The sequence below is a fragment of the Bombina bombina genome, chromosome 1 (genome assembly GCF_027579735.1).
Source record: "Bombina bombina isolate aBomBom1 chromosome 1, aBomBom1.pri, whole genome shotgun sequence".
Classification (NCBI taxonomy): domain Eukaryota; kingdom Metazoa; phylum Chordata; class Amphibia; order Anura; family Bombinatoridae; genus Bombina; species Bombina bombina.
Genome location: NC_069499.1, coordinates 915,902,544 through 915,915,577, shown reverse-complemented (window position 1 = coordinate 915,915,577; position 13,034 = coordinate 915,902,544). Strand labels below are relative to the sequence as shown.

The following is a 13,034-nucleotide window of genomic DNA, read 5'->3' as shown; positions in this document are numbered from 1 at the left end:
TAATGGATGATCCGTGGACTGGATACACTTAACAAGAGAAAACATAATTTATGCTTACCTGATAAATTTATTTCTCTTGTAGTGTATCCAGTCCACGGCCCGCCCTGTCCTTTTAAGGCAGGTCTAAATTTTAATTAAACTACAGTCACCACTGCACCCTATGGTTTCTCCTTTCTCGTCTTGTTTCGGTCGAATGACTGGATATGGCAGTGAGGGGAGGAGCTATATAGCAGCTCTGCTGTGGGTGATCCTCTTGCAACTTCCTGTTGGGAAGGAGAATATCCCACAAGTAATGGATGATCCGTGGCCTGGATACACTAAGAGAAATAAATTTATCAGGTAAGCATAAATTATGTTTTTACTTTCTTTCTTTTATGTTTCGGTTCCAGTTCTGAGCTTGGGTGAATGGGGTCTCTGATCGGCTGGTCCCGTTGGCGTTTTAATTCACCTTGGGCGTTCACCTGCGGGTGCTGCCTTCCTTTTATTTTGATCCGGTTGGATGTGTTTTGATTTGTTTTTTCTTAAGCTCATGTCTGATTTCCGTTTTGAAAACGTTCGTCTCTGGAACCGATACTTGCGATTTCGTGGTCGCGTGGCACTTCCACGGAAGTTTTAAATAACAGAATTATGTTTTCTAGTTCACTTATCGAACCTTCGGGTCTAATTTTCTTGGACAGTTCTGGAGTGTCCTTGTACCAGGCAGGTACTGGTCGGACACTTTCTGCTTTTACCTGGGTTCATGTCACCCTTGTTGAGCTGATTTAATCCTGTCGGATTCTGAATGTCACTTGGCCTATTGATAGGGACTCCGGGCTCGGATTCTTTTTCGAAGTATGAGGCCTAGTGTGTAGGTATAACGCCTGGGATATGGATCTGTCTTTTCAGACGTTGTCATGGTTCTTACAGGTCCCTGAGGACTCAGAACCTTAGTTTCCATTCCTGTGGAGTTGGGAGATGTGAGTGACCTATGTGGTCTAGTGTTCAGAGTGGTGAGCGATTTGTGTCTTCACTTGAGGTTCTTCCGGATGCTGACTCTTTAGCCTCCCAAACATTTTCTTGCGGTGTCTACTTCCTTCCCGCCTTGTGTGGGTTATCTGATCTGGAAGTGTGGGCATGTCCTTCCTTTGCTCAGTTGTATTACTCTAAGAGGTGGAGTGCAGGGGTTTCCCTGCCTACTGTGGGGAGCTGCGAAGCTTCCAGCTTTTACCCTGTTAACAGGGTATTTGGAAGATCGATCCTGCAAGGATCTCTGGCTGTTGTCTCTTTCATATAATACCCTTGGTCTGACCATGGTGTTCGACGTTTGGTTGTTATCTGCGTACTCATTGCAAATCTAGCCTTGGGGCTTAACAGTGAAGAGCCGAGGTCGGTTACAGACGGTCGCCCTTTGGGGTCAGGTAGTTGACCATTTATTCTCGATGCTCAGTTGGGGATTCGTGGAGGGTGGTTTACGTCTAACTCACTGGGATGGCAAGCCAAGGTCCAGGGTTCACATCCAACTTCGGGTGTTGTTTGTTTCCTTGCCAGCGTGTGTAACACGTGGTTAAGCTTGTCTACGAGAATTTTCCTTGCGATCCAGGAGCACTGGATGCTGAATTCTTAAACTGTTCAGGAATTCTTTTAGACTCTTGGGTTTAAGGCTGTTGCTAGATCGCCTAGTCTACGGACTTTAGATGGTGCGCTCCTGTTCGTAGGAGGCTTAGGGTTCCTCAGGAAGTTAGATCTTTCGATAGTTTCTGTTTTTCTGACCATGTCTCTCCCTGGATCGGGTATGGACGGTTCGGTCTCACCTTAAGTGTTTGTGGTCCCGCCGTGTCCTTTTGAAGGGGGCAGGGCTCCGTTTCCCATGGGAGATTCCTATCTGCCTGTGGCTTAGGTTCTAGGTCTCTCTGACGGGTCCCTACTGATCTTCTGGCGCATTTGATGTTCCTTGTAGACTCCAGGTGTCTTCAACTGGGTTGGCGATATGGCCAAGGCGTCTCGCCTCTATGGTAGGGTATTTTCCGTTGCTTTAAGTCCCCTTCTCTCCAATAGAGTGGGGGGTGGGTTCTCCTGGTTCGGAGTTACCTCAGTTTCTGTGGCCACCTGTGGGTCCTTGTTTTCTTGCCCTGTAAGGTTCCTTCCTTTCTTGCAATTTCAGAATCCTGTAAAGGGAGATGTGGAGTAGTAACTGGTTCCATCGTTCCTACAGCAGGAGGCTGGGGGTTTGAACCCTGATTGGTCTCCTGTTCAATGTTGGATTCTGATATTTAGATGCTGGGGGTCTGAGAACCCTCTTCCCTTGGGAAGTATTCCCCTTTAGGGAAGACAGCAGTGTAGGGGGTCTCGTACCCGAGCACAAGGTCTGTCCTTACTCACGGTAGCATGCTGTTTGTAGTAGTGGTCAGAGTTCTTCTCTGGGGCTTGCTTCTCGTAGATCCATCCTTTCTCTTGTTAAGTGTATCCAGTCCACTGATCATCCATTACTTATGGAATATATTCTCCTTCCCAACAGGAAGTTGCAAGAGTCCACCCACAGCAAAGCTGCTATATAGCTCCTCCCCTAACTGCCATATTCAGTCATTCTCTTGCAAGCCTCAACATAGATAGGAGGTCGTGAGAGTCTGTGGTGATTTATACTTAGTTTATTCTTCAATCAAAAGTTTGTTATTTTTAAATGGCACCGGAGTGTGCTGTTTTTCTCAGGCAGTATTTGGAAGAAGAATCTGCCTGCGTTTTTCTATGATCTTAGCAGACGTAACTGAGATCCATTTGCTGTTCTCACACATTCTGAGGAGTGAGGTACTTCAGAGGGGGAATGGCGTGCAGGTTTTCCTGCAGATAAGGTATGCGCAGTAAAATATTTTTCTAGGAATGGAATTGACTAAAAATATACTGCTGATACCGAAGTAATGTAAGTAAAGCCTTAAATGCAGTGATAGCGACTGGTATCAGGCTTATTAATAGAGATACATACTCTTATAAAAGTGTATTTTAAAATGTTTGCTGGCATGTTTAATCGTTTTTTAACGTACATTGGTGATAACACTGTAATGTTGGTATAGCCTTAAATGCAGTAAAAGCGACTGGTATCAGGCTTATTAATAGAGATACATACTCTTGTAAAAATGTGTTTTAAAACGTTTGCTGGCATGTTTAATCATTTTTAACATATGTTTGGTGATAAAACTTATTGGGGCTTAAGTTTTTCCACATGGCTGGCTTAAATTTTGCATAGAAACAGTTAACTGAAGCTTCCCACTGTTGTAATATGAGTGGGAGGGGCCTAATTTAGCGCTTTTTTGCGCAGTTAAAATTACAAAATGAACTATCCAGATTCCCTCAGCAGTCCCATGAATACTACAGGACATTTCTAAAGGGCTAAAAAGACTTCCAAAATCGTTTATAGGGAAGGTAATCCACAGCTCTGCTGTGGCAGTTTTGTTGTGTCTGTTTTTAAAAACGTCTATGTCGGTTTTTTTTATCTGTTTTTTGCATTAAGGGGTTAATCATCCATTTGCAAGTGGATGCAATGCTCTGTTACCTTATTACATGTACTGTAAAAATTACGTTTGTTTTACTGCCTTTTTTCACTGTTTTTCAAATTTTGACAAAATTTGTTTCTCTTAAAGGCACAGTAACGTTTTATATATTTGCTTGTTAACTTGATTTAAAGTGTTTTCCAAGCTTATTAGTCTCATTATTAGTCTGTTCTAACATGTCTGACATAGAGGAAGCTCTGTGTTCATTATGTTTTAAAGCCATGGTGGAACCCCATCTTAGAATGTGTACCAGATGTACTGATTTCATGTTAAACAATAAAGATCATTTTTTTGTCTTTTAAAAACATTATCACCAGAAGATTCTGTCGTGGGGGTAGTTATGCCGACTAACTCTCCCCACGTGTCAGATCTTTCGACTCCCGCTTTAGGGACTCACGCTCAAATGGCGCCAAGTACATCAAGGGCACCCATAGCGTTTATTTTACCAGGGGATTCTGTCGACGGGAAAGTTATGCCGATTAACTCTCCCCACGTGTCAGACCCTTCGACTCCCGCTTCAGGGACTCGCGCTCAAATGGCGCCAAGTACATCAAGGGCACCCATAGCGTTTATTTTACCAGGGGATTCTGTCGACGGGAAAGTTATGCCGATTAACTCTCCCCACGTGTCAGACCCTTCGACTCCCGCTTCAGGGACTCGCGCTCAAATGGCGCCAAGTACATCAAGGGCGTCCATAGCGTTTATTTTACAAGACATGGCAAAGGTGGTGAATAATACTCTGGCAGCAGTATTAGTCAGACTACCTGAAATTAAAGGAAAGCAGATAGCTCTGGGGGTAGATACAGAGCATACAGACGCTTTAAGAACCATGTATGATACTACCTCACAATATGCTTAGTCTGTGGGTGATTTTTTTTTGACTCAGGGAAGATGATTTAACCTGATTCTGATATTTCTACATTTAAAATGTATGCTTGAGAACCTCCACTTGTTGCTCAGGGAGGCTTTGGCTGCTCTGAATGAATGTGTACAATCGCAGGGCCAGAGAAATTGTGTAGACTGGATAAATAATATGCAGTGCCGGTGTGTACTGATGTTTTTCCAATACCTAAAGAGGTTTACTAAAAAATTTTTTAATAAGGAATGGGACAGGCCAGGTGTGCCGTTCTCTTCCCCTCCTATTTTTTAGAAGAATGTTTTCTAATAGTTACCACCACACGGGACTTCTGGCAGACAGTTCCTAAGGTGGAGAGAAGAGTTTCTACTCTAGCTAAGCGTACCACTACCTCTGGCGAGGACAGTTGTGCTTTTTAGATCCAATGGATAAAAAATGTTTATTCAACAGGGTTTTATCCTGCAGCCCCTTGCATACATTGCTTCTGTCACTGCTGCTGCGGCGTTCTGGGTTGAGTCTCTTGATGAGGCTTTACAGTTAGCGACTCCATTGGATGAATATATTTGACAAGCTTATGCTAGCCAATTCCTTTGTTTTCTGATGCCTTTGTTCATTTGACTAGACTAACGGCTAAGAATTCTGTTTTTTTACTATACTGGCGCGCAGAGCGCTATGGCTTTTATCATGGTCAGCTGTCGTGACTTTAATAAATAAGCTACTTAACTTCCCTTCAAGGGGCAGACCCTATTCGGGCCTGGTGTGAAGGAGATTATTGCTTATATCACTGGAGGAAAAAGTCATGCCCTTCCTCAGGATAGGAATCAAGGGCCAAAAAAGGTCTAATTTTCGTGCCTTTTAAAACTTCAGGGCAGGTGTGGCATCCACTTCCTCTAAGGCAAAACAAGAGGGAATTTTTGCTCAGTCCAAGGCGGTCTGGAGACAATTGGACCTGGAACAAAGATAAGCAGGCCAAGGAGCCTGCTGCTGCCTCTAAGGCAGCATGAAGGAACGGACCCCTATCCAGTAACGGATCCTATAGGGGGCAGACTTTCATTCTTCGCCCGGGCGTGGGCAAGAGATGCCCAGGATCCCTATGCATTGGAATTTATATCCCAGAGATATCTTCTGGATTCAAGGATTCCCCCCCCCCCCCCAAAAAAAAAGGGGAGATTTCGCCTTTCACAATTATCTGCAAACCAGATAACGAAGGAGGCATTCTTACATTGTGTACGAGATCCATCCAGTTCCAAGAGAGGAACAGGGACAGAGTTTTTACTCAAATCTGTTTGTGGTTCCCAAGGTGAGGGAACCTTCAGTCCTATTTTGGATCTAAAGATCTTAAACAAATTCCTCAGAATTCCGTCATTTAAGATGGAAACTATTCGTACCATCTTAGCTATGATCCAGGAGAGTCAATAGAGGACTACAATGGATTTGAAGGATGCTTATCCTCACATGGTGATGCATAAAGATCACCTTCGTTTTTCAGGTTTGCCTTTCTAGACAGGCATTACCAGTTTGTAGCTCTTTCCTTTGGGATATCTACAGCCCCAAGAATCTTTATGGAGGTTCTGGTGTCGCTTTGGCGGTCCTTAGGCCGCGGGGCATAGAAGTGGCCCCTTAGTTAGATGACATCCTGATACAGGCGTCAAACATCCAAATTGCCAAGTTTCATACGGACGGATCTGAGATCACATGGGTGGAAAGTGAACAAGGAAAGAGTTCTCTATCCCCAATCTCAAGGGTTTCCCTCCTAGGGACTCTGATAGATTCTGTAGAAATGAAAATTTACCTGACGGAGTCTAGGTTGTCAAAGTTTCTAAATTTCTGCCGTGTTTTTCATCCCATCCGCGCCCTTCGGTGGCTCAGTACATGAATGAAATCGGCTTAATAGGTAGCGGCAAGGGACATAGTACCGTTTGCACGTCTACATTTCAGACTGCTGCAACTATGCATGCTCAGTCAGAGGAACGGGGATTACACAGATTTATCCCCCTGTTGAACCTGGACCAAGAGACCAGAGATTCTCTTCTCTGGTGACTATGTCGGGTCCATCTGTCCAAGGGTATGACCTTCCGCAGGTCAGATGGGACAATTGTTACAATGGATGCCAGCCTTTTTAGGTTGGGATGCAGTCTGGAACTCCCTGAAGGCTCAGGGATAGTGGACTTAGGAGGAGACCCTCCTTCTAATAAATATTCTGGGAGTGATATTCCATGCTCTCAGACTTGGCCTCAGTTAGCAACTCTGAGGTACATCATACTCAGTCGGACAATATACACGACTGTGGCTTACATCAACCATCAAGGGGGAACAGAAGTTCCCTAGTGATGTTAGAAGTCTTACAATAATTCACTGGACAGAGACTCACTCTTGTCTATCAGCTATCCATATCCCAGGTGTTGAGAACTGGGAGGTGGATTTTCTAAGTCGTCAGACTTTTCTTCCGGGGGAGTGGGATTTCCTTCGGAGGTCAAGACCAAGCAGGAGAGGGCTTTGGTGTTTTTGACAGCGCCTGCGTAGCCACGCAGGACCTGGTATGCAGATCTGGTGGACATGTCATCCTTTCCATCACGGCCTCTGCTTCTGAGACAGGTCTCTCTACTTCAGGGTCCTTTCAACCATCTAAATAGAATCAATCTGAGATGGACTGCCTGGAGACTGAACGCTTGATGTTATCAAAGCATGGCTTCTCCGAGTCAGTCATTGATACCTTAATACAGACATGAAAGCCTGTCTCTAGGAAAATTGAACATAGATATGTTGTAAATATCTGATTGTTATGAATCCAAGGGTTACTCATGGAGTAAAGCCTGGATTCCCAGGATATTATCTTTTCTCCAAGATGTTTTTGAGTAAAGGGTTGTCAGCTAATTCCTTAAAAGGGACAGATTTTTACTCTGTCTATTTTTTTGCACCAGCATCTGGCAGGTATTCTAGACGTTCAGGCATTTAGTCAGGCTTTGGTTAGATCCAAGCCTGTGTTTAAAGCTGTTGCTCCACCATGGAGCTTAAACCTGGTTCTTAAGGCTCTTCAAGAAGTTCCGTTTGAACCTTTTTTGTTCCATAGATATCAATCTTTATCTTGGAAAGTTCCTTTTGGGTAGCTATTTCCTCGACTCGTAGAGTCTCCAAGTTATCTGTGTTACAATATGATTCTCCTTATCTGGTCCTTCGTACGGATAAGGTAGTCCTGCGTATCCTAATCCTTCCTCAAAGAAGGAACGTCTATTACACAATATTGGAAGTGGTTTGTGCTTTAAAGTTTTACTTACAAGCTACTACAGTTTTCATCAAACGTTCACCTTGTTTGTTGTCTATTCTGGACAGAGGAGAGGTCAAAAGACTTCAGCAGCCTCTCTGTCTTTTTGGTTAAAAAGCATAATTGATTTAGCTTATGAGACTGCTGGACAGCAGCCTCCTAAAGAGATTGCAGCTCATTCTACTAGAGCTGTGGTTTTCACTTGGGCCTTTTTTAAATGTGGCTTCTGTTGAACAGATTTACAAGACGGAGTCTTGGTCTGCGCTTCATACTTTTTCAAATTTAACAAATTTGATACCTTGCTTCTTCGGAGGCTATTTTTGGGAGAAAGGTTTTTTTTTTTTTTTTTTTTTACAGGCAGTGGTAACTTTCGTTTAAGTACCTGCCTTGTCCCTCCCATCATCCGTGTACTTTAGCTTTGGTATGGGTATTCCATAAGTAATGGATGATCCGTGGACTGGATACACTTAACAAGAGAAAACATAATTTATGCTTACCTGATACATTTATTTCTCTTGTAGTGTATCCAGTCCACGGCCCGCCCTGTCACTTTAAGGCAGGTAATTTTTTCATTTGAACTACAGTCACCACTGCACCCTATGGTTTTTCCTTTCTCTGCATGTTTTCGGTCGAATGACTGAATATGGCAGTTAGGGGAAGAGCTATATAGCAGCTTTGCTGTGGGTGGACTATTGCAACTTCCTGTTGGGAAGGAGAATATATTCCATAAGTAATGAATGATCCGTGGACTGGATAACTACAAGAGAAATAAATTTATCAGGTAAGCATAAATTATGTTTTTTTTCTTCCAGGGGTCTGAGAATCTTGTCTTTGGTCTTTGACTAGCCTTTGGACTGGGACCATTACCCTGGAGGGAAGGTCGGGGATCGGTTGACTGTTTTCTTCTAGAGTCTGTCCTCCCCTTCGGTGGGAGGACTTTTGATGTCCTCCTCTTTTCTACCGGCGGTGCTGGGAGGGGCCGCTCCTTGAAACCCGTTATTCGGAGGGCTGTTGAGTTTTTTTCAAGGTTTACAGTTTGAAACCAGCTACAGCTATTTGCACCTTGAATGTGTGCTAGCAAGCTGTAAATCGCCTCTCGGTGGTTTGGGTTTCCACAATGGCTGAGTCGGCTTCCTACCTGGGTGCTGGTCATTTAGAGTTCCTGTTCAGACGGTTTGGTGTTCTCTTGGAGAGCTCTTTGCTAACTGCTGGGATCTTGGAGAGCTCTTTGCTAACTGCTGGGATAGTTATCCTATTTCTGCTGTCTATGCTTGCCTAGTCTGCAGGTTTCGATCTGATACGAGGCAACTGGGAATCTCCTTTTCCTTTCGGGGGCAGGTAGTGGTCCTTGTCTTTTGGCCGGGTACTCTTCATGGGAGTCGAGAGCCGCAGAGCTGACTCTTCGGAGGCTGTTTGTGCTCAACAGACTTTGGGACTGAGTGGTCTCTAGCTCGGCTTTGCTGGTTGTGTAACTACTGTGCAGTTACCTGGGCTTAGTTTTTTTTTTTTTTTTTTTTTTTACTCGTGTCTATATTTTTATAGGGTGTTGGGTATTTTCAGGCTGTGGGGCCTTTTTGAAGGGGCTGCCTTTTTGTACCCATCCTTTGTTTGCATTCAGTGTCCTCTAGCTTGGGTATTGTTTTCCCAAAAGTAATGAATGCAGCTGTGGACTCTTCCCGTTTATGAAGAAAAACATAAATTATGCTTACCTGATCATTTTCTTTTCTTCTGACGGGAAGAGTCCACAGCTCCCAGTAATTTTTTGTTCTTCTGGCACCTTTTTTCACCTTGATATTTCTCCTACTTTTCCTTGTTCCCTTGGCAGAATGACTGGGGGATGAGGGAAGTGGGGGAGGTATTTAAGCCTTTGGCTGGGGTGTCTTTGCCTCCTCCTGGTGGCCAGGTTCTGTATTCCCAAAAGTAATGAATGCAGCTGTGGACTCTTCCCGTCAGAAGAAAAGAAAATTATCAGGTAAGCATAATTTATGTTTTATCTCTATGGGTATAGAGATGGATGGATAGATTATTATTATTTGTAGAGCGCCAACAGATTCTGCAGCGCTATATTAGATAGATAAGCACATTCATGATCCATGTATTTGATCATAAGGGTTTGGGATAAATATGATCATTTTATATTGCAAACCAAAATATGTCTCTGTTTTATTGAAGATGTTGGTATATTGACAGTTTATTGATGTTAAACAGATATACGGGGGTTTAGCTGATGAACTTGTGAGAAAGATGATTACTGAAGTTATCCGATATATTTCCAGCTGCTTTGTTTCTCCAATACGAAACTTGTATGATATTTTGAATAGAGTAGTATATGCACACTGACTGACTGTTTGTTATTTCAGTTGTAAAAGACTTCCAGGAGTATGTTGAACCAGAAGAAGCATCCTCAGCATCACCACAGAGAAGAGGTCCTGCAGCGTCTGGGCAAGAAGAGGAGAACATTATTCTGCCACTGGGAGACAACATTCTGACTCACAATCTTGGCATCTCTGTGCTGGTTGTTTGCACTAAGGTAAAACCGGTCTAAGACCATTACTTACAGAATTAGTGCATACGTTTCTGAGTGTAAGAGACCTAAGGGAGACACTACAAGTAATTCTTCATGCCAAAAACATTTTTTTTTTGGTGCTTGGCATAATGTCTTGATGCCCTACAGTTACTTTAAAGAGACAGTATACCCTAAAAAAGTATCCCCTTTTATTTTACCTGTCAGATTTTATTAAATTGTTTTCAAATAGCTAATTTACCTTTATTTTAGCATTTTAAAATAGTTGATTTTGTGTTATCCCTTCCTATACTGAAAGTTTTTATACTTAAGTATAGACTACAGAAATGCTGTGTAAATCTAGCCAGCGGAAGGAATTACACTCCGAGTGGGAGTCAGAAGAGATAAGCAATAAAATGCTAATTTCCAATTGTTCTCTCAAAATATTGTGCTTTTGGTGTATACATACAGGGATAATACAATAAAACGTGTGCACAGAAAGTGATAAAATAAAGAGATCTGATTTCCCTGCAAGCACAACCCATATTGATGGGGTTGTGGTTTCAAAGAGCAAAACCAGCAATTTTAAATACAAAAAAGGAGCATTGTCTTATACATTTTATACTCTGCAGCTGGTATTAAAAGTAATTGAAAAAACATTAAGGTAAAAACGATTTTACGGTACTATGTCCCTTTTAAGCACTGGGGGTACGTGGTATTATAATGTGACTGAACTGTGACTTGAGGGGCTTAACCCCTTAAGGACCAGACCATATTTCAATTTCTTACCCTTAAGGAGCAGGGCTAATTTGACATTTCTGTGGTGTTTGTGTTTAGCTGTAATTTTCCTCTTATTTACTGTACCCACACATATTATATACCATTTTTCTCGCCATTAAATGGACTTTCTAAAGATACCATTATTTTCATCTTATCTTATAATTTACTAAAAAAAATTTTTTTATAAAATATGATGAAAAAATGGAAAAATTCACTTTTTCTAACTTTGACCCCCAAAATCTGTTACACATCTACAACCACCAGAAAACACCCATGCTTAATAGTTTCTAAATTTTGTCCTGAGTTTAGAAATACCCAATGTTTACATGTTCTTTGCTTTTTTTGCAAGTTATAGGGCAATAAGAACAAGTAGCACTATGCTATTTCCAAACTTTTTTTTTTTTTCTTCAAAATTAGCGATAGTTACATTGGAACACTGATATCTGTCAGGAAACCATGAATACTCTTGACATGTATATATTTTTTTTTTTTAGTAGACTACCAAAAGTATTGATCTAGGCCCATTTTGGTATATTTCATGCCACCATTTCACCGCCAAATGCGATCAAATAAAAATATTGTACATTTTCACAAAGTTTTTCACAAACTTTAGGTTTCTCACTGAAATTATTTACAAACGGCTTGTGCAATGATGGCACAAATGGTTGTAAATGCTTCTCTGGGATCCCCTTTGTTGAGCAGACATACATGGCTTTGGCGTTGCTTTTTGGTAATTAGAAGGCCGCTAAATGCCACTGCCCACCACACATGTATTATACCCAGCAGTGAAGGGGTTAATTAGGTAGCTTGTAGGGTTAATTTTAGCTTCAGCCTCCCACCACTCCACAATTGTCCCCGCCAGTCTGCCAGTACTAATATAAAAGGCATTTATTTATTTATTTTTTATTTTTTTTAAAAATAATATTTATTCTGCCTTTTAGAATCTCCCCTCCCCCCTCTGCCTTATTGTACGCCATCTTGGGTACTGGCAGCTATCTGCCAGTACCCAGTAGTCCATATAATTTTGTTTTGTTTTTTTAAAGAAAATAAAAAACCCTATTTTTCTGTAGTGTATCTTCCCCCTCAATACCCTCCCCGTCCCGGATCCTTTTCCCCTTCCCCTCCCCTCCTTTGGTAATGTATGTATGATAGCCGTGCACGCACGCGCTCCCGAGCCCCGCCTCCTTGCGTGCTCACGGACACTTTCATCACAGGATCCGGAGCACGCACCGGTGATGTGCCGCCCACCCGTCTCCCTGCATTGGCTCCTACTCACCAACGATCCGCACCATCGCTTGCCGATGCAGAGAGGGCATCAGAGTGGCAATTCTATTTCTGAAGTGCCCCATGCATCGCATGCAGAAATAGCGCAATCTCGCTATTTTGAGTGTGATTGCGGCAGAGAGAAGCCCAGGATTGCACGTCGCTGGTCCTTAAGGGCATAACGACTAACGTCGTACAGGTTACGACGTTGGTCGTTAAAGGGACACTGAACCCATTTTTTTTCTTTTATGATTCAGATAGGAGTAAATTAGAAAGTTGCTTAACATTTGATGCTCTATTATCAATTTTTCTTCGCTCTCTTGTTATCTTTATTTTAAAAGCAGGAATGTAAATCTTAGCAGCCAGCCCATTTTAGGTTCAGCACCATGGATAGCGCTTGCTTATTGGAGGCTTACATTTACCCACCAATAAGCAAGCATAACCCAGGTTCTCAACCAAAAATGGGCTAAGCAAAAGAAAAAAAAAGGATAGCAAGAGAACAAAGAAAAATTGATAATTGGAGTAAATTAGAAAGTTGCTTAAAATTGCACGCTCGATCTGAATCATAAAAGAAAAAAATGGGTTTAGCTCATTTTCTTAAAATCATTTCTAGGCTATCAGTATTTATTAGGGAATGAATCTTGAAACAAAACAAGTTGTTGTTTTTTTCTTTCTAATGTCACAATGAATACACCGATCATCTAATTACTATTGGGAATATCACTCCTGCCCAGCAGGAGGCGGCAAAGAGCACCACAGCAAAGCTGTGAAAGTAAATCCTAGCGTTTTACAAACGCTAGGATTTACTATTGAAACAAATAAAGGGCACTTTCATTCATGAAGTATAAG

The 13,034-nt window shown here is 42.2% G+C and overlaps 1 protein-coding gene across 1 annotated transcript in view; it reads left to right on the top strand.

The window, feature by feature from the left end:
• The window catches only part of DYNC1LI2 (dynein cytoplasmic 1 light intermediate chain 2), a 326,410-nt gene that overhangs the window by 184,895 nt on the left and 128,481 nt on the right, over positions 1-13,034 (top strand). Inside the window, exon 5 of the mRNA XM_053700389.1 lies at positions 10,000-10,169. Coding sequence (XP_053556364.1) covers positions 10,000-10,169 — 170 coding nt within the window. The remainder of the gene's footprint in view (positions 1-9,999; positions 10,170-13,034) is intronic.